Consider the following 27,366-nt stretch of genomic DNA (forward strand, 5'->3'; position numbering starts at 1 on the left):
AAGATTTCCAGATTTTTATTTCTGGAACTGTACACCAGTTATTAAAGTACAACAAATACAAAATAATGCTCAAAAAATCAGTGTTTATGTACAAATATTAAAATCAATGCAACAATAGCAACTTCCTCTTGAACATCTGATACTAAAACTTGTTCTGATTGTCACTAATTTATCTCAGACTCACACGGTACTTATTTCAAACTGGAACAACTGGAATCACTGGTCAGCTAAGAGGAATATTAAGACCCACCATATTTAACAATAAACTAATAGTTTCCTCATTTTAGTGAAAAAATTAGGTACTTTTTAAAAAACATAGTAACGTCAATATTTTTATAAATTTCAATTTCCATTCGTAGACAATGTGCTTTGAAACTCTGGGCAAACAATATCCTTGGTGGTCAGGTCTATTCGTTAGTTTACATTCAAAGTTGAAATATTCACTAGAGACTTTGGTTAAATTAAATAGTATCACTATGCTCTATTAGATCTGACGTTTTCAGATATATATATGACCCTCAATTTTAAAAATTAAAAAGGAAACAATTGCACAATTCTTTGACCTAATTGTACACACTTTAGTATTTTTTTAAACAGTATTCTACATCCTTCAAGTAAATTCAGCAGTTGACCGTGACAAGAGGAAAACTAAACATTTAAAAAAGCTAGCATGAACAAGATGAAGTACAACTAACGAAAGTAAAGTATTGCTATAATCACAGCACCAGTTACACTTCTAAAGGAATCCACTGTCCTCTTCAAATTCCCTGTACATAAAAGATACATCAGCCAACACTGCAATTGCTCATCATGGATTTTTGGTTTGTTCATATGAAAATATTGCGGCAAAGGAAAAACAAAACAAAAAGAATTCATCACAGTTTGTTACAAGAATTGTGCTTAACACTTGATAATAAAGGCATTATTGTTTCTTCATATGATTGCAAATTGGTTATTTTCATGCTCTCAAAACGCAATTCTTTTAATAAACAGTAACAAATTCTCTGCTAAGATGTTTAAACAGAAAAGAAAAAACCCAGTAAATCCAGCTTTTAAAAGGAAATTCAATAAATAGCTATTTTACATGGATAAAGTCATAGTGGTACAATTTATGAATGTCACATCAAGCATGCACAAAAATGGTATTATACATGGCAGAAGTAGTCAGAAAATATTGAATTAGATTTAAAAAGATATGAAGAACTTACACATATATACAAAAATCTTGCAAATTATTGCCTCATTTTAACAAAGAATTAAAAGTAAACATTACCAGCTAGTTAGCACTCTCTAAGAGGCTAAAATCAGATTGGCATTTAAAAAATCTATCAAACTAGCTGGAATTTATTTTTCTCTCATACCATTTTCTGGATTTTGGTCAAAAATCTTTATTAAATAACTAAAGTGTCCATTCAACTTGCTGATAATCCAAACTTTAGATAAGAAACACCGTTTCCATCTGATATATGGAGATCCCAGCAATGCATAGATAAACTGAATATATTACTGCATCAGCTACTGAGAATGGGCATGTTCATTTAAGTGCAACTGGTATTAGCATTCAGTCATCTTTGTGTAAATTATTTTATACAGACCAGCCACTGTAAACCCAGAGTCAAAATTAAAGTTGTAACAATGGAAGATTATGGCCAGTATCTTACTAAATTACAGAAAATGTACTGATTTTTAACAACAAAAATACAGTTCAAAGTTTAGCACAACACAGCAATAAGAAGCTGACAACTTGGATAAAAATATTAGAAAGCAACACAGGGTCCAGGCTACCCATCATTTACTGTGTGCACAGAGGAATGCTAGACTTTAAATGTATAAATTAGAAACTGATTTTAAGTTATTAACTACTTTTGTCACTGGGCTATAAACTAAATAGTAAATGTGCTACTGCGTAAACACTTCAAAGCAATCTTCATTAAAATGCTGCAAAGAAAAATGAGAATACACATCATCCAAAGCTAAGGATGTCATTGCAGTTCACAGTTTGTATAATAAATACCCTCCCTTTCAATCAGTACTAAGGTCACTACATTCTATCTACTTGTCAGCACAACCTTGAAGCAACTTGTACTTACAAATATCAGCAATGCAGCCAAACATTTAAGTTTCTGCAAAGCAACACTAGTAGAAATCAAAAGTTTCAATTAAGACGGAGCAAAACAAACAAAAGTGAAATTGTTTTAACTGAACTATAAAAGCAAAGCTTATTACATCCTAATACTGTATTACATGTTGTTTGAATTCACCTTACAACTTAAAAATGCAAAATGGCCAAAGTTTATGACAATGGCTTCTCATTCACAATGTATGGAATAAAAATAAAACTAAGTTTGAGATGCATCTGAACATTTATCACTGTCTAAAAAATCAAAGTGGTAAAGTACCAATCTATTTCAGATAGGAAATCACATTTTTCTTCCCAAATGTTCAAGCTAAATGAAAAAAGTTTAAATATACTTCAAGGTTCTACTGCATTATGTATAAAATCTAGAAGTCCCTTCTATATATTAACACTTTGAACTGCAGTGCTGCAAACAACATAAGAGGTGTCCCAAAACGTAAACCACTGAGTGGCAACATCTCAGGCTTTGTAGACCGTGCCTCCGCAAGTCAACTGCCTCAGGATAAATTATACAATGACCGGTATGATTTTAAAGATTACAATCCTGACAATGGTAGACAAAAACCCCATCTGAATACCATACCTTAAACACCAAATTTTTAGCCAAAAATGAAGTTACACAGAAATCTTCTGGCAGTAAAATGACCAATTCTGTGTAAGGTAGCCCTGGTCTAGAATTTTTAAACAGGATCCAAGCAAGCGTCTTCATAATCTGCACGCAGTTCCTTGTGCTGGCTTCCATAAAGATGGACTTGCTGTTTTGTAAACTGAAGTGCTCTAGTTGAATAACATGAGAGAAGTTTCCATTTAAAAAAAATCCTTGCATGTTTGTGCAGTTTAAAGAAACCTACCCCTGCTTTTATTTAATTAAGAAAATAAAACCAAAAAAATGCTACATTGAGCAGGGATCAGGATTGGTACCTGTAAACATTGTTATTCCACTGCATCCATTACGGCAAAAGGAATTTACACAAAAAGAAGCCACTTCATTCAGTTCAGAATTTCTGTGCTGGTTTTGAGCTGGTGGCCTCTGTCTACAGGTTTTAAAATTGGGAGTGAGGGCAGAGGGGAACAGAAAATTATAGAAAAGGAAGGGGGTAAGGAGGAGGTACTGGGGGATAAGGAAGAGAGAAGCAGAGCTTAAAGCTGCACCACAGAGTTCAATCTTAGTTCCCACTCTGCTGATCATAGTTCATTTCCACATTTATGGATTGAAAAATGAAAATACTCTTGACAAATCAAGATATACTTCTATACATACTGACATCACTGATGTCATAGTGAAAAAGGTTCAAACTTCCAGTGAAAGACTAAGCAAACCTGATAGCTCCCCTCAAGTTTACCGGTACTGCACACCCGATGCTTCTGGGCTCTCCACTTGTGTCACTCGGAGTGGAGGGCTGCGTGCTGATGCAGAGTGTGAGCACTGATGAAACCATTGGTCTCGTTGGCAGAAAGACTGCCAAAGTCAGCCACAGAAACAGCCATTTTGGCACTGGTGATATGATGTGTGTGATTTTCAAAGTCCACACCCAAATTATTTACAGAAACCTCATTCATAAAGGATTCAGGGACAGCAATGCCCATTTTCAATCTCTTTGCTGGTCTTTCTGACTCTTCACTGCACATGTTCATAGGGTTTAGCTCCGAGTGATAAAATCCAGTCTCAAATAAATTAAAACAATCACTTTCCCCATTGCTGGGCAGCGTGAGTAACTCTTCCGTTACAACAGGCACATGATTTACTTGTCCACGGGGTGTGTTGCCCAGTGGAGGAAAGCTATCATCCAAACAATTCACATCCGTGGGGTTGCAGACGGTTGCTACACTGTTGGTCAAAGCTAAAAAGAAATGGGAAATGGTTTAATTAAGTGGTCCTAGGTCATGTAATGAAGAGGACACAATTTTGCCCCAAGCTATACTAAAAAACACAAAAATTTTTATTTTACCTGTCAAGTCACTAGCAGTGAAAGAGTTCAGAATGTTCAGCTGTTGATCGGGAATAGGCTCAGGTCGATTAGAAATTAAGGCTGAAGAATTTACTGTCCCACCCAGAGCTTCTGTTTCATCTACCAAACGATCCATATAATCTCTGAAAAACAAACTCCAATCATTTTATGATTGCACATCACAGTTAAAAACCAAGAAGCTCTGAAGTCAAGCCCATGGTACTTACGTAACTCCAGGGTGATGGTTATAGCGTTTCTTTCCAAATCTTGTTTGTTGAGCAAAGTAATCGTAACGTTCAGATTTCTTCCACATATAGTAAAATGCTACACACTCAGCAACTGTTCTACTTCTTACCTAACAAAAAAAGGTGGATTTTTAAAAAGTAAACCAATAAACCCAACCCAGTTTTTAGTAACTAAAAAAAAAAAAAAAAAGTTTAACTTCAATCCATAGGTCTTATTTTGTATCCTCCCAACTATGAAATTCTGAACATTTTATTAGTAATTACCAGAAATGTTTTTTAAAATTTATACTATTTAATAAATGAGGCTACTCTCAAAGCTCCAAGGTGTTTTTAAATTGCAATGTATTGTATACTCAGAAATTATCGTATTATCTGTACTGAAAATTCTAAAACACTGGCATCCTTTAGTTTTTCTTCATTGAATTCTATGTTTCTGACTACAGGAGGGGTTCTTAAGGTGGGATTAACCAACCCCTGAAGGGTCCATGAATGGGCTTTAAAGAGGCCTATTAACTCCTCAAATTATTTGCAAGTACACTTTTCTGAGGATAAGGGCGAAAGCTTTATCAGATTCTCAAAGGGTTCCATGATCTAAAAGCAGTAGAAAACCCTTGGGAAAGGAATGAGCACTCCATTGCATCTAGAATTTAAGATGATTTCCTAGTTAAAGGCAGGGTTTTCCCCCTCTAACATTTGGCTCTTAGCTCCAACAGAGTTTGGTAAGATAAACAACAATAAAATTCAAGCCTCATGAACCTGGTACCTCACACAGACTGGGGGCTCCTCTAACGACATACAACTGCAGGTATGAGTTCAGATGTGCAGACTAGATTCCATATCCTCATCCAGTCAACACTTTCTTCTCTGATGCTTCTCAGTATTCAGTAAGAAGTTTCAATATCTCTGTCCTGACTAACAAGTGTGTTCTGATATAAGATCATTAATATAGGGACAAGCTTTTTAATCGAAGAAATAGTATACCTTTCAATAAACATCATTAACTATAAGTCTTCTTAGAGAATGTAGGTTTCTTGGGGACAGAGACCTTTTCTGTCTTGTTCGCTGATGTTATCTCTAGTGCCTAAAACAATGTCTCGTAAGTGGTAGGACTTAATTACTTATGGAATGAATGGCTAGAGTAAATTTCATAAATCATTACAAAACTGATGGTATTATTTTAACAGGCCAACTCAGATTTTTCTTAACAGTTTTATCTATTTACTAAATTAAACATTTCATCTCATCTTTGAGAAAACAATAAGTTTTTTCATATTTTTAAAAAGTAAAAATGTTAACTTATTCACCTAAATATTTTGGACCCTTCTCTTCCTTTAGGATGAACAGGAGTAATAATAAATAAACCATATTTCAATGGGACTTAACTATTCCAAAATACTAGAATACATTTTTAGGAGCTTTTAGTAACTAATGTTTCTTCTTTCAGCAAGTGAACCACAGGTCTCCCTGCTGAAGAGAAACATTTTTGAGGCCACGGGCTTTTGAATAGCTAGGAAAGAAATGAAAATCAAGGAAAAAGGGAGAAGAGTAAGACTTCCTAAAAAATACGGTAAATCCATTTTGTGAATAGAGTATGATAACTGCCTATGTCAAAAGATGTGTGAATACACGGGAGGTCCGCAGTTCAAACCCCGGGCCTCCCTGACCCGTGTGGAGCTGGCCCATGCGCAGTGCCGATGCGCACAAGAAGTGTCCTGCTGTGCCACACAGGGGTGTCCCCGCGTAGGGGAGCCCCACGCGCAAGGAGTGGGCCCCATAAGGAGAGCTGCCCAGAGAGAAAGAAGTTCAGCCTGCCTAAGAATGGCGCCGCACACACGGAGAGCTGACAAAAGATCACGCAACAAAAAGAAACACAGATTCCCGTGCCGCTGACAACAGAAGCGGACAAAGAAGAAAGACACAGCAAAAAGACACAGAGAACAGACAACTGGGGAGGGGTGGGTGGGGGAGAGAAAAAAATAAAAAAATTTAAAAAATTAAAAATAAAAAAAGATGTGTGAATAAACCATCAGTCACCCCTTGAACGAGCTGTGGCATCTAAGAGGAAATCTCAGTCATGTTTAAAGCAATATTAGAATATTAATGGCAGCAGAATATTAACAAGTTGTTGCTATTTATTCCTACTCATGGCAGTGTCTTATAAATTTGTTTCTTATATTCACTTTAATTACAAAGTAATTTCTCTGTACTAATTTGCTTAATATTTACCTTATTCTTCTGTATAAGATGAAAATCTTTTCCAAAGAGCATGAGTGCATGTTCAAAGCTTCGGCATTCTTCCTCTGTCCACGCAGTCATTCCTTCTAAAGTAATTTTAAAACAAAATTCATTGGCTTCAAAACTCTTTTATATGAATCAATTATTTATTTACAGTATGTTTTCCCTGTAAAAGGCCATAAACTCAGAAAAAAAAGAGTTCTGCATTTAAGAGATTTCAGTTAGGATTACCAAAGATATGCATGCTATATAAATCGTACAAAGACACCTAGAACACCAAAACAAACACTATTGTTTTTGGTTTTTTTTTCACTCCATGGTAGGGTGAGAATTTAAGGTTTTCTGTAATTTATGCTCTATTTTTAAACAACGAGCATATATTATTTTTCAATTAGGAAATAAAAAAGGCTATTTCCTTTATGGAAAAGAAGCATTACTCTGGTCTTATACCTAAACCATAGGTTCTTACATGTTACCAATCATATTAAAATAAGTATAATCAGCATATTATTTATTTAAAGTTTGTGTGTGGAATGTTATGCTTAACTCTGGAAATTTAAAGGGATAAAAAAATAGTCCATGCTCTCAAAAGACAAAAATCCCATTCAACTTCCTGGCAGATGATACTGGGGCCAGAGAGTAGACTTTGGAGGTCTTCAGGGGCCATGGCCCAGGCTTAGGAGTTATTTTATTTCTTCTCTTTATTGCTGCAGTGCCCCAATCAGTAACAATGGGGACCAGGCCCCCAAAGTCATTAACAGTAGTCCACTATAAAGGTGAATAGTTTGAACTAAGGAAGAAAACAGTACTTAATTTGAGAGTTTTGAGAACCTAAAATAATTTTCTTCAAAGCAGCAGCTTTTACAAGGAAACATTTCAGTAGTCTTTTCTCAACCCACAAGTTCAAATGTACTATTTCAGCTTTCATATTTTTCCAAGTTATAATTATAACAGTTATCATTTTCACTCTACATATTACTTAATGAAAGTTATGTTATGGTGCATGCAACCCATTTATATAATGACAAAAAATACTGAAATAAAAGCTAGCCATCTTCCCTGACACACACAAAACAAAACCTAAGCACTGTAAAAATGTTACTTCATGACTACTAAAAATATACTTCTTACAATAAATTCAATGGAATATATTATACATGTTTCTTTTTTAAATCCTTAATCTCCTTTTCATTTCCTGTCTGTTTTAAAAAAAAGAAAAAAGAAAAAGGCAAAAAAAAAACACTTCTTTTCAATGAAATCATAAAATCATTCTTTTTAATTACTTTGAATATATTGTCATCTCTGGGGTCTGCTTTGTTCTGTAACTATTTCTTCAAGAAAGTGGAGGTGACAGGGGGGTAACTAATTTGTATTTGGACAATCTCTGGTACGTCTAAAAATAGAGGGCAAGAAAAGGAAAAAATTATTTGCTATGAAGATGAACACAGACCTTATTAAAGTGTTACAGGATTGCTCTGTCCTTTATGATACTTTGATTATTTGAATCCCCAAATGACCATACTATCCCCTGCCATTCTGCCATTTCTCTCTCTTGACCCCAAGTGTTTCTTACCTTGAGATGCCTTTCCATTGCAGCAGTACCTTTCGATTGCTTCCTTTATATTGTGATTACACTTAAGAAGTTCATATAAGGCCTTAGAGAAGGGGGAGGGAGGAAGTTCAATAAAAATTACCAAAAGTTCAAACCTAACAGCATTAAATCAAACAAACAAAAAAACCAGACATAGTGTTAAGAGTCTTCATAAATACTGGCTGAAATGCTAATGGCATTTGGAAGTATGTTTGCCAAGGCATTTAATCTATATAACTATCCCACAGACTTTGGCACCCCATTGGTTTGTTCACTCTCTCTCTCTCAGATATCACCAGTATCATCCGTGACTTTTTTTTTTTTAAATTACCAGGCTTTCAGAGCTGGAGGAATTCCCCTACTTTAGATTACTTTTTCTAGTTAGGAAAATTGAGCATTATGGTCTTGTCTCTTGATGTTACCTTCTCGCTTTTAGTTTTAATAGAAGGGAACTGCAGCAGGGTTGGAATTGAAGGACTGGAACTTATAAACTAGGGTTTACAGTAGTCTCAGTTATTTCCATTTACAATGAAAATTTTTTTTAAAATTAGAATTTCTTCCTATTGAATCTGTTCAAAATTAATGGATATTTTAAATAGACACAGAGAGAACTCAATCGAAAGTAAAATAATAATCCACTTTCCTAAATAATTTCAGTGAAGGTAAGGATGGCTCAATATTAAAACACCTAATAATATATCAATAGATTACATAAAAAGCAATCACTTCAACAGATAACTAAACATCTGATTAAAAGAAAAAAAAAAAAGAGTGAGCCCTAAATGAAAAACTATGTACTATAGTTATTAATATAATTATAGTAATAGTTCTATCAATTGTAACAAAGGTACTACACTAATGCAAAATGTAAATTATAGGAAAAACAATGGGGGAAGGAAAGAAGGATATATGGGAACTATATACTGTCTGCCAGATTTTTCTGTAAATACACAACCACTCCAATAAAAAAGTTTTAAGTATCTGATAAATCAGTATCAATTTCTAATGGAAAACAATAAAAAAACTGTAATAGTTATAAATATATAGAAACAATCTAAGGATAGCCTATATCAAATCAAGAGTCAGTATTATATTTAAAGTAAAAACCTTAGATGCATTAATTCCATCAAAAGCAGGCCCCAAATCACCATTACTACCAAAGAGCTCTGAGAGTTATAGCTAATGTAGTCAGACTTATACCAGGAATAAGAGATTAATATAATTGGCAAGAAAGGAACAAATTATTCTTTGATAATGACTTAAAGACTAAAAAACTTAAGAAGGACAACTAAAAATCGTTATTAATAAGTTTTCAATAGCCTGAGACAAAGTAAATACAAAAATAGTTGATATTTCTCTATGTCAGTAATAAACAATTGTAAATATAAGATTTCAATTACATATTACACATAAGATATTGAGGAATTAAGCTAATGAGATACATGTGATACTCAAAAAAACATTTGAGTAATTAAAAAAAAAGCCAAATAAATAGTCAGACCATGTTCTTAAGAGTGGAAGGTTTAATGTTTTGAAGAGGCTAATTCTTTCAAAATTGATATTTAGACTTAATGAAATATCAAGACAAACAATAGGATTTCTTCTGCTACCACAAATTCTTATATTTGGGAATTCAAGTGAGCCTGCCTATCGCGGGGTACTCATTAGTCAAGATTACCTACATTGGAGTGAAAAAGGCATATGGGAGGGGCAAAACTACAAACATTTAAATAATGCAAACAGGCACTGTCTTCCCCATCCCACACTTAATCAGGAGAATGTTCTGCACCTACAGGTACCCAAATGCTCCTACATCAAATGCAAACAATCTTCACTGATATTACCTTTGTTTCTAAACAAAGTCCAATAATAATTCAAATACCTATATCATAAAATCTAAATGTCCAACTACGAGGAATGTTTAAACAAATGATATTACAACTAAGGGATGGAATATATAGTCATCAAGAACTAGGCTACTCAAAAATTCTTAATGGCTTAGGAAAATATGCTTAAGTGATTAAAAGGATTTAAAAAATAGTACTTACATAAGGTAAAAATTATGTGTGTGTTAGCAAAAAGACATGCAATTTAGAGTGATTACCTCAAGGGTCTCTGGGTTACATTTGTTTTTGTTTTAGTATGCTCCAAATTTTAAAAATCAGAAAAAGATACTCAATTCACATATAAGAAATATCTGAATCACAATACTAAGAAAAGAACTAGCTGATGTGTCAACAGAAGTTGAAGTATACCTGTTCATTGTCCCTTGTGTGTGTTCCTGTGGAAATCTTATCCATTAGTTTTTCATTTCCAGTTCTTAATGAGGTCTCAACAAGGTATTCCTTAACTTTGCTCTCCAAAACCACACCAGGACGCCAAAGCAACTGGTCTTCATTTTCATACACTGATGAAGAAAATCCCATGAACATATTAAAAATCATGAACACAAAGATATACATGCAAACTATTTTTCTTCTTTCTTTATAAGCTACATGCAGGGGCAAAAATAACTTAAATTTGAGGATACCAGCAATTTGAGTGTTTGGCAAGTAGAATCTTTTATTAGTAACGATTTAAAAGAATTTTTTTTTAGGAAATACCGAGATTGAACCCAGTATCTCAAACATGGGAAGCAGGCACTCAACCACTGACTTACATCATTCACTCCCTGAGAAATTTTTAACTTTATCATGAACCAGGAGTTGTAGTGGCTAGAGCAAGTAACTTTTTGGGAGGTTATATATACTGAACAATCAGAAGATTTTCCATATCTAGTAAGGTCTAATGGAAAAGCCAATAGTGTTGTTCTATACTCTTCTAATGAAGAGGTAAAAATAATCTACAAATTCTTTCAATAACCTACTGGAATTTTCTCTTGACTTTCCTGAATGGCTCTATGAAATCTCTAAAAATTAAAAATTGCCAACTGCATAAAAGCCAAAATTTCTGGCAATAACGAAATATCTAAAGGTCTATTTTATACTGATTTCTTCCCCAAAAATGAACTTTTATTTACAGGACAGAACAGATTAATCAGACCTGCCTAGGGAGGTTTTAGAAAGAATAACCAACAGAGAAGCAAACTTCCCACAATGTCTTAAAGTGCTTGATATACTAATAAGCGAAATGTTTGTATACAAGGTTTGTATTTTATTAATGCACACACTGCCTCAAAGTCTCTACTCTATGCAGTAAAGTAATAGCGATGCCTAACCATATATCCCATTTTTTCAAGTACGATCCATTTCTTCAAGTGTACAATAAATACTAAATACAGCTAACAAAGATAATTTATTAAGAGCTTACTATGTACCAGGGACTGTGGTAAATGCTTTTATGTTCATAACTGTATGAGGCATTGATTAGCACACTCAGTTACCAGTAAAGTTAAAAATAAATAGTGTGCTTGTGAAGCAATAATATTAACTTTTAAGAAAAGTTTCTGGAATCAGTTTCATAAGACTGACTTTTGAGAGAACTTTCTGGAACCAGTTTAAATTACTCTTTGGTCACAACTGAAATAGGTAAAATAATTTGGTTTTATTCCCCAAAAGACAGAGAAGCTAAACCTTCCCTCCTGAATTTGCAGAACTGAGAGAACATTACCTCCATTAACTAAGGTCTGACTGTGCTTAGCATTTATTTGGCTCTGAGGTTGAGGGTGGCATTTTGAATAAGGATCAAGAGTCAGTTTAGGAAAATGGTGTTACTAGTGGTTGTAACCAGGCCCCCATGGTTTTTCCCCCTTTCTCTAAGGGAAAAGGCCAAATACCCACGGAAATAAATCAAGTCTAGTCAATTCTCAAGTTCAGCTATGAAAGTGTACCTGTATTTTACTTCCCAGCACCACGTCCCCCTCCATAATTTCAGAGCCAATCATAGTTGGAATCTACCAAAAATGTGAGGAGAAACTGATTATACATAAGTAGGGGTATATAGCAAAAGCAGTAGAATCTTTATATTCCACCTCCTGCTCTTCCGGGGGCTGGGACAGAGAAATTTCTTCTACTCCCCTTTTTTTTCCTCAAGAGTTTTTTTTTCCTGAGGAAACTCTACTCCTAACAATCTCATCATCTTAGGTGATGAGATTCTTAGCATCTACTACAACAGGATAAAAGCCAAGGGACTGTACCTTAAAAAGGTGCTCTACTCTTTTAACCAGTGCTGAGCATACTGACCACGAAGCACTATAACTCGGGGTGGGTGGTGGGTAGGGTGGGTGTCTTGATTCTCCTACTTAATTTTTATACATTTTTCCTAAGTTAGACCTGAATATCCTGACCCTGGAAGTTATCCCTGACCCAGAACCTGTATTTATACCACTGAGGTTGGTAGATAGATATTTAAATAAATATATCAAGGGGTAACTTGGTCTACCAAACATCACTGAAATCAAAAGCCTCCCTTACCTTTCTCATTACCATCGTATTCTCCAAGATAAGCGGGAATCTCTGCCTGATATTGAAAACCAACCATTATTTCCTATAGGAAAATTCAGAAATAAAATCAATTTATTATTAAAAAAATACTGAAAAAAAAAAGTCCCAACTCCTCAATCAGTTACCACAAATAAAAAAAGAACCTTTATCTTGTAAAGTTGTAAACTTGTATCTTTATCTTGTAACAACAACAAATACCTTAAATTATTTCAGAAATATTTTTAAAAATTATTTTAGGCCAAATGGTCTACTAGGTTATGATGGTAACTCAACCTACCTTCCTCAAATCTTCAGGTGAGTTACCACTGTCTGTTTCAACATCTTCAACCTCTGATTCCTTATCCCCATCACATGCAGTATTTGCTTTAAAGAATAAAAATTTTAAAAATTTATTGTCTTTTTTGGTAAGATCTGGGAGAATACTCAACACATAGTATTTTCTAAAAATTTGCTGGAAAAATGAGATCAATATAAATACACTAAACCTCATGCACTATTCCCACAATTCAATATTAATCAAAACAAGACATGTAGAAACTAAGAAAGTATTTAATATCATGATAATTAGGATGGGATGTTAATAGGTTGGGGAGGTAAGAGGAAAACCACTAGTCACCTTGCAAAGAACATAGAGCACAGGAGTGCTGATTACACAAATCCAGAATGAGATACACAAAGAGCTACACATTAAGTCGATCAAAATTATGATTTAAAAAATTATGTCTTCATACACACTTGTATGTGTATTTGAACTTGTTAAATGAACAGTTATCTACCATAAAAATACCTAAAAGAAGTGAGATTCAGTTTTACATTGCATAAAGAAATTAATAACGTGTAACATCAAGAACTAAGTGGAAAAAAAAACCAGTTAAATAAAACACTAAAAATAAAAAGGTTTTGAGTACGGATACTTTTCAAAACCAGGAGAGCAGGGCCTTCCCACAGAAACCAAAAAACTACAAAGTTTCATGGTAGAACTAAGACCGGTTACCCAAAATAAAAGATCAGTCCATGGAAAAAAAATAAAGAGAAAGCCTTGCAAAACTAAGTGAATGTCTTAATTTTTAAAAAGCACATTAGTTCATCTATATTCCAATCAAAAGATTATAATCTTGTTCAGATAATAATATTTTAATTAAGTGAAACACAAGAGTATTCCAACAAAACTACTGAATGCAATAAAATGTCCTCAGGCTGTATTATCAAGACTACTGTTAATCAATATTGATTGGGTTTCTTACATCGTAAAGGTCTAGGGAAGAAATCGGAAGTTTCATGGGAAGTCACAGATGGTGTCAGATCATCTGCAGAAGATTGAGTTTCCTCATCATCACCCGACAACAGATCTTTTGCTATTTCCTCCTGGAAGAAGAGGAAGGCAGTGTTAGAGTTGGAAATGATTACATCTCATCAATTAAGAAAAGTGTATCTTTTTAACTCATCACATGATTAAGAACTTGCTGAAGTGTTCATGGATTTGAGAGAAGTAAATTTATAATTCTCCTATAATTTATTTCATATACACATTAACATTTAATATTTAATTATGTATTTTATAACTACACTATTACACACTAATGCTTATACCAGAAACAATTTGCCGAATTTGTGAATGTGCAGAGAACTTATCCAAAGTTGCAATGATAATGAATTCAAATTTTTCTTTTAAATGCTTGTTACTTACTTTGTCTAGTGTCATATCTGGTAGTTCATCTGCGAGTTCACTTGGGGAGCTATTTGCACTGGAATTTGCAGCCGCTGGAATTGCAGGTTCATAGCCATAGAATGCCAGTAAATCTTCTAGAGGCATGTTTCCTTCCTATTTAACCAGGACACAAATATAAACTCAGTTAAGATGTCACAATCCTGAACTGTAGGTAAACTGAGATGACAATGTTCACAAAGCATGTTTTCAAAACAGTAATATCAAATTAAAACCAAGTTTTAGTTTCTCTTTTTATACTATTGCCTGAAAATACAACAAAACACCCAGAGCTAATTAACAAATGAGCAAAAGCCTAATAATTAACACCTTAGTTTTATTTTCCATTTCACTTTTTAAAAATTTCCCCAAGTATTTGCTTTTCAGAAGACTTTTTTTTTTTTAACTTTCAAATCAGTATAAAGATTTACCTTGAAAACATTTCAGATTAACCAATCACTCTGGGTAATTTTCAACTGGTTTTCTTGAAGTTATCAGTTAACACTAGATGTAGTATTTAAATTAATTAGAAGATACCTCATCAGAAACCTCTGCTTTATATTTACTAACATCAGCAATACTGATGCTAATCATCAAAACACAATTATTCCCTTTATAATCATACTAAATACTTACGATACTTTTTGCCAATTTCCCCCCCTCACACACACAATGATCTAATGAAGTTTATATTATTACCACCATCTTACAGGTGAGAAAACCAAGGATTAGTTCTGTTTGAACCCAGGTCCCCCAGTTCTCCACTGCGTTGGTTAAGTTATATAACTCTGGTTCCAGTGCTGCCTGTGTTAATGAATACCTACACCATGCCATGTAGTGACATCTAGTCACTGCTTTTACCCATGCTTTTTAGTTATAAAAATAAAGCTAAAATGATCACCTAAAATTTAAAATACTATATTCTTTTTTTCAAATACTTTAATTCCATTACTAAAGTATACAGAACTATTTATAAATAACTTCAAAGCAATGCACCCAAGGACCAATTAATTTGTTAAAATATTTCAAAGATGTTTGTGTTCATCTATTAAGAGATTTTTTTTTAAAGCTTGCTTACTGGTTTAGTATTCTCTTTAAGATAAAATACCTAAGTCATGATGCAATCAGTGCAAAAATGCTAAGCAGAATGTATAAAAATGCTCTCATAAAGTGGTCTGAGGAGCCCCTGATGACGACTAGAGAGCCTCTGGCACTGAATTGGTAGGTACAGGAAGGGAAGACCCACACCCCAGGAGTAACGGTAAAGGTGGAGAAATAGCAAACAGAGAGGGCAAAGACTGAGCTAAGTCCTGAAAGACGAAGATGTAATTGACAGATGAGGGGTGTGTATCAGAGAATCTTGTTCGACCAGCCAACAACACTGGCTGAGCACTAATTATGTGCCAGAGAGAATTGTGCTTGGTGTTGGTATGAAACACAGGCCTTGTCTTTCTATAATGTGCAGTCTGGCAGGGATGACTGACTTAAACAAAGAACTGCCAGTTATGGTGAGCTGGTGAACACCAAGGAAATAAAAAGGGTCCTGAGATAGAGGGGTGCCTACTCTTAGTAGGGGGGCAGTTAACGATAGTAAGTGACCTTCAGCTGAGGCCTGTAGTTTGAGAAGTGGCCAGTTCTGTGAAGAGCAGTCAGAAGGTGGTTTTCCACTAAATCAGGTAGCCAAGGCATGGTGAGTTGAGGGAAGAGTAGCGAGAGGAGAATGGAAAAAAAGGTGGGGACAGATCACGAAGGGCTTCATGGTCAGGGAAAGGACTTGGACTTTATTCGCAGGACAATGGAAAGCCACTGGAGAATTAAAAAAAGGGAGACGTTGCTTTATTTCTTCTTAAATACTGGGAAATACTGGGCAACTGCATAAAGAAAATTTAGAGGGTGGAAAAATAAGAGAAGCAGGGAGACCACTTAGAAGGCTCACGCTGTGATTAGGGAAATGGCACAGACATGGAGAGAAGAGAACACACGCGATATACTCTGAGGGGAATCAAAAGGACTTATGGGACATCCCACTCAAGATGGTGGAGTGAGAAGCTTCAGAGCTCCATCCCTCTACAGACACTTTGAACATCCAGCAAGATATGGCAGAAACATCTCTCTCAAAGCTCCAGGAAACAAATAAAGGACTGCAGTAACAGGGTGAGTGTCCAATCAAGAAAAAGGTAACTAAAAAGTGGCAGGATCTCCTGGTATCCTGGCTGGCCCATCCTCCACCCCTCACACAGACGCTGAAGCCCCTCATCACAGAAGCTGAAGCACTCCCAATCTAGATCCCTGGTTCAGGTTGCAGGGGCAGCAGAGGGGCCCTAGTGCACACCCTGGGGGCATATATGTCTGGCCTAATCTGTCTAGTACTGATCTCAGGAACTCACTGAACCAGATCATGCCCCGCATGTAGATGGGAGCTTCCTGAGCTCTCCTATGGAGAACTGTGGTTGAGCAGTCAAGTGGCTGCCTGGGGAAAGGGACTGCTGGCTATGGGATATACAATGCCATGTCTGGAATTGTGGGGAAACTGTTTCCTTGGGAAGAGGGGACAGTAATATCCATGTCAACAGGGGAATTCCTAGGGTCAAACATATGGGTAAGCTCTGAGGGAGAGCAGCAGCATATGTCAATCTGCAAAGACTGGGAAAGGTGTATTTTTCGTTATTGTTGTTAGCTCCTGGGATTTAGGGAAAGCTCCATCATAACACTGGTTGGATACAAATTTAAGGAACAGACATTTAAGTCTAAATTCCAGGGGTAAGACATAACATATCAAAATGTTCAGGTTTCAACTAAAGACTACAATACATACAAAAATCAAGAAGTAATGGCCCAGGCAAAGGAGAGTATTAAAGCATCAGAAACTTTATATGAGGAGGATTAGACCTGGGACCCAGACAAAGGCTTCAGAAAAATGGTCTTAAATATGCTCAAAGAGCTAAAGGAGAACTTGGACGAAGAACTAAAGGAAATCAAGAAAATGACAAATGAAGACAAGAGAATATCAACAGGAAGACAGAAAAATGGAAAGAAATGAAAAGTTCCCTGGATGGGTCAACAATAGATTAGAGCTGGCAGAAGAAAGAATCAGTAAACTTGAAGGTGAGACAAGTAAAATCATGCAGTCTGAGGAACAGAAAGTAGAATGAAGAAAAATGAACAGAGTTTGAGAAACCTGTGGAATACCATCAGTTATACCAGTACACATTTTGTGGGAGTTCCAGAAAGAGAAAAAAAAGCACAGAGAATATTCTAAGAAAAAATGGCTATAAGCTTCCCCAATTTTTAATGAAAAACATGAATATACACAACCAAGATGCTCCATAAAATCCAAACAGGATAAACCCAAGCAGACCCATGTTATAATAAAATTGTCAAATGTCAAAGATAAGCCACAAGAGAGAAGCAACATGTCACATATGAAGGATCTTCAGTAAGATTTAAGTGCTGATTTTTCATCAGAGATCATGGAGGCAAGAAGGCAGTGGGAAGATACATTTAAATGCTAAAAGCAAAAAAACTGACAACCAAGAATTCTATATCTGGCAAAACCATATTACAAAAATGATGGAGGGATTAAGACATTCCCAGATAAACAAAAACTGAGGAACTTCATTGCCACTGGACCAGCCCCACAAGAAATACTAAAGGTAGTTGTACAGGTTGAAAGGAAAGGACACTAGACAAATTGACTGAACCCACATGAAGGAATAAAGATCTCCAAAGTAAAGACAATGACATGGGTAAATATAAATAGCAGTACTACTGCTATTTTTTATTTGTAACTCCACTTTTTAGTTCCTATCAGGTTTAAAAAGTAAATGCACAAAATATAATGACAGAGCAATGGTTTTAGACTTGTATAAATATACAAACTGTGACAAGAATTACATAAAGGTGTGAAGGGTTGTAAGAACATAGTTTGTCTATACTACTGAAGTTAAGCTGTTATCAAAACAAGCAAGATTGTTATAGATTTAGAATGTTAAATTTAAGCCCCACAAGTTTAACCATAAAGAAAATATCAGAGACTATGCAAACTCATAGAGACAGAAAGTAGAGTACAAGTTACCAGAAGTCGGGAGCAAAGGCAATAGGAAGTTAATGCAAAATGGGTATAGGATTTTTGTTTGGGGTGGAGGGAAAGTTCTAGAAACGGATGGTGGTGAGGGCACTGCAACACTGTAAATGTCCCACTGAATGGTATGCTTGGGAGGGATTGGGATGGGGAGATTTATGTTGCATATATGCTTCCAAAATTTAAAAAAGGAAAGAAAAGAAAGAGAAAATAGAGCTATAATAGCTAATTAAATGTAATATATGATACTGGGTGGGATCTAAGAATGGAGAAGAAAAGGTTCAAAAGGACACTATTGGGACATGAGAAAATTGGAATATAAAATATAAGTTTTATACCAATGTTAAATTTCTTGAACTTAACTACACTTAAGGTGATTATATAAGCGAATAGGCTTGGTTTATAGGAAATGTACATAGAAGCATTATGCCTTCAAGAAGTATGTGTGCAACCTGCTCTCAAATGTTCAAAAGGAAGGAAGGGAGGGGGCAAAGGTGGAAAAATGCTAAAATTGGTGGATTTGGGTATCTGAGGGGGAGGCAGAGGATATTCTGGATTTCTCTGTATGAGTTTTGTATTATTTTTATAACTGACCTGTAAGTTTGAAACTATTTACAAATTAAAAATTAAAAAAAAAAAAAAGTTACCACCTACCAGGCAAGTGTTTAAATAGAAATCCAGGAAGTCATTCTTCTCATTTCTTTTTTACCCCCATATCCAGCAATTTAGGTCTTTTTTTTTTTTTTTAACTTTTTATTTTTAAATAATTTCAAACTTCCATGACAGCTGCAAAAATAACACAAACCCCACAGAGAACTCCAACTTACCCCTCACCCAGATACCCAGATCTACCAACCTTTACCATTTTGCCACACTTGCCATATTTTTGAAAGGTGAAAACTTTTACTGAGATTGAAAAAAAAAAAACTAAAGGAAGAAAAGTGGTTTAAAAGGGAAAAAATGAAGAGTTCTACAGAGAATACAAGTCTGAGAGGACTACGAAACAACCAAGTAGAAAAGTCAAGTTGTCCAGGAGTCTGGAGCTCAGAGGACTATCTAAGCTAAAGATATAAATCTGGCATTAGTTAGCATCTAGATGTTATCTAATGCCACAGGAGTTGATGAGCTCACCCAGAGAGAGAGAGTCGAGAGAAAAAAGAAGGGGATCTATGATGCACCAGAAGAACTTTCTATTTCTATTACTCTATAGGCAATGGAAGTATGTTTGAAACATTTTAAACATGACTTGCATTTTCGTAATTGGATTCTAGGTGAAATAGAAGAACAAGAGCCTGAAGCAAGAAACAAAATTATTTGAGAGAAATTTTTAGGAATAATAATTTACTATTTCTTGGCTTACTTGATAGATTGAATAAGAGTCATAGCAGTCTAAATGGATTGCCAGATTTCTGGCCTGAAAGGTAATTACACAACCATTATAAGAGAGAAACCCAAGAGAAACAAACTTGAGGGCAGAAGAAAGGATGGTAGATGAGCTTAAGGTGAAAGCTGAAGCAATAGGCTTGAATGAGATCATCCAGAAAAAGCATATAATATGAGAAAACAAAAGCTAGAGAACCCTGGGAAATACCACCAATTAAAATGTAGACAAAGCAAAAGAAATCCATGCATAAGACAGAGGTAGACATCAGAGAGTACAAGTAGAACTAAAAGGAAGATTTATGTAAGTTAAGGAAGAAACAAGTATGCAAAAACCAGGAATGGTCACTTGGGTTAAGTATCACAAAGAAATCAAGTGAGATAAAGACAGATAAAAAGTCTTTGTATTTGCCAGTTGTAGCAGTTTGATATTATTGATGAATTCCAAAAAGAAAGATTGGATTATGTTTATAAATTGATCTTTTCCTCTGGGCATATTAGATTATATTGGATTTAAGGTTTACTTTAGTAATTATGTAACCTCTTGTGCCAGTAGGGCATTGCATGGCAAAGGACAGAGTTAAGGGTTTTTGATGTTTGAATTTTGATGTTGGAGTTTGATGTTGAAGCCTTAAGCTGTAGCCCCGGGAAGAGAGGAACCCAGGAAGCCTGAATCCTCGCAGACACTGGCAGCCATCTTGCTCCAACACATGAAAATAGACTTTGGTGAGGGAAGTAACTTAAGCTTTTTGGCCTGGTATGTGTAAGTTCCTACCCCAAATAAATATCCTTTATGAAAACCAACCAATTTCTGGTATTTTGTATCAGCACCCCTTTGGCTGACTAATACACCAATCAAAAATTATTGGTGACTTTACAGTATGATAGAAGCAGCAGGGCTGAGGCCTGAATGGGAGGGAAGAAAGTACATATACATCTCTGAAACCAGGCTATGAAAAGAGAACAACTGAAGGCAATACAAGGTCAAAAGAGAATTTCTTCTAAATGTGGGAAACAGGTGTGTAGGATCCTATGCTGAAATTTTAAAGTAAGGGAAAAAACAAAAGAAGTAGGAGAATAAAATGAGGGCAGAAAGGATGGAAACTAGGGGTCAGCCTAGGATGCGGCAAGTATTTTTGGGAAAGAAGGAACAATGAGTATGTTAATTTTGTGTGAGAGGAACAAGAGATTCCAGGTAGACACACGAAAATCCCTATTTTCTCTATAAAGACACAAGCCATAACCTACAAAATTGTGCATGAGAATGTGTAAACTACAATGCAAACCATAATCCATGCTTAGGGGCAATGGTCCAAAATGTTTTCATGAATTTTAGCAAATACACCACGCTAATGAAGGATGTTGTTAATGTGGAAAAATGTAGTATAGGGAGTGGAGCATATGGGAATTCCCTATATTTTTATGTAGCATTTATGTAATGTAAATATCTTTTTTTAAAAAATTAAAAATTAAAAAATATTTTTTAAAAAATTGACTTAATATATCTTATAGCGTCTGAGTACCTGCAGTAGTTAGATCAGCCTAGAAGTCTGATCTAGCACCTTATCGCAGTTGTAAGGATTTTTCTCTTCTTTTTCTCAGGTATTTCATTAAATCTAAGTTTTAAGGGACACATTTGAGTCTAGTCACATTTATGGAAGGACTGTTTTGGTAAATTGAAGGGTTTTTGTAAGAAAAAGCATAAGATTTGGAGGCTGAGGACCCACTAACTGCTAGCCATTACCCTTGGGCAGATTACCAAGCCCCTCTTACTTCCATTTCCTCATCTGCAAATAAAAACATACCATTATTTCTCTGATTCTATAAAGTATAACCTTATATACTGGAAATCAAGATACATCCCATTACCAATGTACAAATTTCACAGTGTCAACACCCCTCTCCCGAATCCATGTTATTTCTATATATGGTTCATCTTACAGTCAAGGACACCTCTGAGCCAAGGAAATAATAACAATATCTGTCTGACACAGCTGGTGGGGTAGCTGGATATATCAAATGTAACTGTCTAAGTGAGATGTAGATCAGTTTCAGTGACCAATATAACACCTGCCGGATACCTTAAAACGTACACCTTTCCTTTTTAAAATGCTTAAGAAAATAGAATGTATAACCGAAATCTAAGTGACAGAAAGGTAATTTTTACTTTCTTACGTATTTATGCTTTTCTTAATTTTTGGAGTTTTCCCACAATGAACATGTGGGGAGGGCAGGAAGAATCTATATTATGAAAGAAAGAACATAAAGAACTCTTTTTTAAAAAAGTTCTAGCTTTAAATCTAAAACCATTAAGTTAAAGCCTCTCAAGATATAATAATGTGAATAAAATTAAAATTATTACATAAAGATATATCATAAACCTTATTTTGGTATGTTTAAAAATTAACATTCAGTCACACAGCCAGTACACTATACTCTCCTAAGTAGTTCTTTATAAGAGCTACTAAAGGAAACTAATTTTGTATCTCTTCCTTTCCATAGCAAGTGATGTACGAAAAATTTGTAAGTGCCAAAATAAGGACCATACTTATAATTTACTTATTATGAGGATAAAAACTTCATTATAATTTCTGAAAATGAACATTAAAATCAACCCCTAATACTGTTAACAGGTAGCAATACTTAATCACTATTCAGATAATAAAATATTAATTTAAAATCTCTTCTAAAAGTAAAATGATCCTTACTCTCTTTATATTTATGTCTCTACTATTTCTCTTACTCATTGCCATGTTTCATTAGAGTCCACATCTGCACAGTTATGCTTTACTATAGATAAGCACAAGAAGAAGTGGGTAGTTACTCTTAGAAATAGCTTTTCTTGTCCCTTGCTCACTAAGAAAATGACTAGCCTTTGACTGGAGACACTCTTGGGTCTTCTCTAGAACTTGTCTAAAATGTCACGTATTTTTCTATCCCAATTTCCAAGAATGAGACAAAATGCCAAAAAGCAAAACTGTCCAAGTATAGATAAATTAAAATATTTTTCTGAAATACAATTTTTCTGAATTACAAATTCAGATAGATATCATTACAAAGCAAAGATTTAATAACTAGCTGTAAATAAACAAAATGAAAAACACAGACAAGGGACTCAGTATTTCTCTGAATAGTTAAGTGAGTAACTCTTTGCTGATATTTCTCTGTATCTTCCCTAATATCCGACTTAAAGGATCAGTCAGTAAAGACAGATCAAAGCAGTTATTGCAGCAAGCTCTACAACAAAACCTACAAATCTAAAAAATAAAATTTTACCAGCCCATAAAAATCTCCACCAGAATTATCCACACCCAAGTAGTAACTAAGTAAACACAATAAATGAAATTTTTAATTCGTATTATTTTACTGACAAAATGGCTATTTGCATGACTAAAACGTTATCTGATACATTCATATCAAGCATTTTCTTCTATCGTGTTGTAACTAGACTACTGTCTCTCTCCTTTAACAATTGACAAATTATCAAGGAAAGTGTATTATGAAAGTACTTGGGACACTTCTGCCCATGCCCACAGCAGTTTCATAACTTAAAAACTAGAAATTGAAGTACCGTAAGGGAGAAGTATGACTACTCTAAGAAGTCTTCCTGGATTTCTATACCAGGCTAAATACCTTTCACTAAATATAAACACCCTTTCTCCCATAACACTCACTGCTTGCCTTGTTCACAGTTCTTAGCACAGGGTATAAAAAATTTTTGTTCCTACTTTTGTCCCTCCCCGCCTCTCCCATTAGCTTATTAAGCTCCTAGAGTTCAGGAACACTGTCAATTTACTCATTTTTGCAATCCCAGAGATTACCACAATTGTGGCTTGGTGATAATGTTAGACTATGATTTTCAGTAATATTAAGCTTTCCCACTGATAAGAGACAGGAAAGGCCAAAGCAGAGTTCAAAACTCTGGGGTATCTTTTCTAATCAATAGGCAATATTTTATCATCACCCCTGAAAGGAGTAATAGGCAAGAAAGACTTTTCTTCTTCTACCACATGAGTATTTCTTAACAATTTTATCTCTATATTCCCCAATCTGTTTGGCTTTTACAGGAGATATATTTAAAAAGTAAATAAATCTAACTGTGCCTATGTTTAATTAACTGGACAAATGGATCTATGTATTTAGAAAATTTCAGGTCTTCTGGAGCAAGCCTTGGGGTCTAGTCCCTGAAGACTTTGCTTTCTGTTTCCCTGTATATTAACATGAAGGAAGAAAGGCAATAATAACACACCACCCTTGTAACACAAAGACAGTAAGAAGAAGAGATTACTTAAGAATATGCTTTGTCTTCTGCAAGAAAAAGATGTATGAAAATGCACAGGATTAGTATTAATTCAATGTTACTCCTGAAAGCTGCTGTTATTCTGGGTTGGTTAGAAATTTGCAAATAAAGTTAATTGATAGATTAAGTATAATCTTACATTTTTTTTCAAGGTGATGTCCTATGGAGGCCTCTCTCTCTGTAGTCCTGGTATAAATGCATGTTTAAAATACAGTTCATTTGAATTTATATTGATTTTGGGTTTTAAAAAGTTATAAATTATAATCATTCCTGACAAAAATTTAAAAGGTGATTGGAGAGTAGGGGATGGACTATGACTAAGACACATTTGAAAATACTGTAACCTTTTCTCCTTCAGTTTTCCTAAAGTATTCTATCAGATTATAAATTAGCTGAAGGAAGATTTCTCCCTGTGTCTCCCATGGTGCTTAAACTCAAGTTTGAACCTCAGTAGACTGGGACTATATATTGGAAAGAAGACTGGGCTAGGATTCAGAACTGAGTTTAGGGCGTACATTTCTTTATATCTCAATTTTCTCAACTGGAAGATGACCAGACATTACCTCTTCCTTGTCTCAGTATAAGCTTAAAAATTAGGTTAATGGATAAAAAGTAATTTTGAAAATTTAGATGACTATGTACTTAGGCTACCCACCCCCCATAATGAGAAAGTCAGTGACATTTTGCAAAAGCTAGGTAAAAAATAAACATGTTGATCATATTTTTATTTTACATAAATAGTAAAATAACTTCCTTTTAATAGAATGTTTAAACCTTTACTACCAGTTTGTATCAAAATACTAAAACTCCTTTACCTTTTCTAAGTCTTCGATTTCAGAACTGATGTTTTTACCCTCATCCATCATTTCCTCTTCTTCAAGAGTTCTTTCATCGTCATAGTCATGGACCAACATCTCAGCAGTGGGGTCAAAATCATGATCCTCAGAAGACAAAGAGCCAACTGTAACAAAACAATCTGAATCACTTTATATATTCACAAGACTATTTACAAGAGAAAATAATTTGTTTTTCTGCCAGTTCCTTTTAATTGTTCTATGTGGGTTTTATTAAATGCATTTACTATGTATTTTTTAGGATATAAAGTAAGACGACGTGGTTCTGGAAAGTTATACAAATCAGGGGGAAAAAAATCCCAGAGTAACTTACAAAGGCTTTTATAAGGGATCCAGTCCATAATAAAGCAAGCATAACATTTGCAAAGTGGTTTAAATGCAGTGGTCCCTAAAGTTCTGACAGAAAAGCAGCCAAACTTGCTTATCAGTTAGTTTAACACCTTTGTCTAAAAGCAACAGTAAAATGTCAGAAGGATTAAACCTCTATCAACAGAAGACTTCATAAGAATCCACTATACACTAACAGTTCATGAAAAAATACACATTTTACTCAAATTCTAATCCTCAAAAAGACACAAAACAAATAAAAGCCTGGTTTACAGGGTAAGTTTCTATGAAGCAGCTAGACAGCAATTCAGTCTTGAAAAGCATTTTATCACTTTTCATTTCTTTAACAGTATTCCAAGCTCATCAGCATTAATCAGACAGACATTAAACTGGACCAGCATGCTTTACTTTAGATTACTAATAAAGTTCTTAGGATTATGTGAAGGGAAGATAGAAAATCATATCTAAAAATTCTGGAAGATGTATACCATTGCAATATTCTTGTAAGTTGTTTTCATCAATTCACACTTGTTTATAAAATTCTAATACTTTTTTTTTTAAAATACCAAGCATGAGTCAATAAGATATTCCAAAAACCAAAAGGAGAAATGGATAAGACCCAAAATCCCAAAAGAATGAAAACAAATTTATGAAAAACAGGATTTTCTCCTGAAGTTTTACTCTAGTATCTAATTCAACTAGATACATGACTCTCAGAGCAGGAAAGGAAAGGAGTATCAAAGTCTGGAGGTAGGGAAAGGCAGAAGAAAGAAGGAAGCATATTTTATATAATACATTTGATCGGTTTTTAGTTAAGCTATTTAGTATTTAATATTTTAATATTTTAGAATTTCAGACAATATTTAAGGACAGCATGAGATCAATAATAGGTCAAAGATTTTTTTACTATGGAAAAACCACAGACAACTCAATGTTTTTGATTTTGTGTTCAGAGATCTCTAATCATTGGTTTTAAAATAATACAATTTCTATGGGACGTAATTCTTGAAGAAGTTTACATTATGGTAAAGTTATTTTTAATCTGAAAGATGTTATCTGTTCATTTAAAAACCTGTTAAGGTATATACAATTTAACTTTTTAAAGAAAAAGATGAATATTTACTAAATGCCTCAAAAGCAGAACATGCACCATTACAAATTGTGGGGTTTTTGGTGTTTTTTTTAGGAATTCCTAGAAACCTCTGTGGCATGGTAAGTGTCAGGAATGAAATAGATGGTAACTTTTCTACTTCTTTGTGGGCAAGCTGTGTTATATTTCTTTCATTATCCCCATATCATTTGGCACAGCAGGACTCCCCCTTACTGTGAAATAGCCAGAAATCAGAGAGCCTGAGGGTCTACTGGCTTTGGTCCTGGCCTTCTCTAGGACCTGAGGCAAGTCATTTAAACTTTCTGGGCCTAGATCCAGTTCCTTGTTAGTAAAATACAGAAGGTTAGCTTAAATGACCTCAAGAGTCCCTTCTAGCTCTAAAATTCTTTTTAAAATCAACTAATTGATTAAAAACAGGTTTCAAGTCTCGGTTTAGACACCAAAACAAGATTGTCTTTTCTTTTTATTTAGATCACAACTTAGCAGAATGTGATGCAAAATGGAAAAATTCCATTATCATCCAGATGTTTGGCATCAGTTAGATAAATATTCTTTTCCTGAAATCAGTTACGACAAAGAAATGTTTATGTCAAAATTAGAAAATATTTTTAAATAATTTTAAAAGCAAAAAGACATAACTATTTTTAAAAGAGCTACAAATTTCTTTTACTTGGTGTTAATTATTTTATATTACCTTAATAACCAAGAGAGGCCTTGGAAGTCAACTAAACACAAAAGCAATATAGTTCAGGGAAATGGAAGGCACCACATTGTAATGGAAGACTTGGGAGCTCGTCCAGGCTCTGCTATTAAAGAGGTAACTCTCAGTAGAGTCATTTAAAAGTCTGTCTCCTTCACTGTAAAGTAAGGGAGTTGGACTACTTCAGAGGTACTTTTCCTGAAGATTATGAGAGAGAAAAGATACAGTCAAAAGGGAGACTAGACAAGGGTGAGAAAATGGAACAAATCTGTCCTTAAAGTTTACCACACATGGAAAGGTCAGTACCTT

General features: G+C 34.6%; 1 protein-coding gene across 2 annotated transcripts in view; it reads right to left on the reverse strand.

Moving 5' to 3' along the window:
• MIER3 (MIER family member 3) overlaps positions 1-27,366 on the reverse strand; it is a 29,646-nt gene continuing 2,280 nt past the window's right edge. Inside the window, exons 3-13 of one of the 2 annotated variants that reach the window (XM_004458819.5) lie at positions 24,881-25,026; positions 14,287-14,421; positions 13,844-13,964; positions 12,877-12,962; positions 12,570-12,642; positions 10,413-10,564; positions 8,140-8,221; positions 6,558-6,652; positions 4,314-4,441; positions 4,087-4,229; positions 1-3,978 (exon numbers count right to left, since the gene is read on the reverse strand). In XM_004458819.5, the coding sequence (XP_004458876.2) occupies positions 3,521-3,978; positions 4,087-4,229; positions 4,314-4,441; positions 6,558-6,652; positions 8,140-8,221; positions 10,413-10,564; positions 12,570-12,642; positions 12,877-12,962; positions 13,844-13,964; positions 14,287-14,421; positions 24,881-25,026 (1,619 nt within the window). In that variant the 3' untranslated portion in view covers positions 1-3,520. Of the gene's footprint in view, positions 3,979-4,086; positions 4,230-4,313; positions 4,442-6,557; positions 6,653-8,139; positions 8,222-10,412; positions 10,565-12,569; positions 12,643-12,876; positions 12,963-13,843; positions 13,965-14,286; positions 14,422-24,880; positions 25,042-27,366 lie in introns of both variants that reach the window. The other variant, XM_071208140.1, reaches the window with a different exon arrangement.

This window comes from Dasypus novemcinctus, chromosome 2, assembly GCF_030445035.2.
Source record: "Dasypus novemcinctus isolate mDasNov1 chromosome 2, mDasNov1.1.hap2, whole genome shotgun sequence".
Lineage (NCBI taxonomy): Eukaryota > Metazoa > Chordata > Mammalia > Cingulata > Dasypodidae > Dasypus > Dasypus novemcinctus.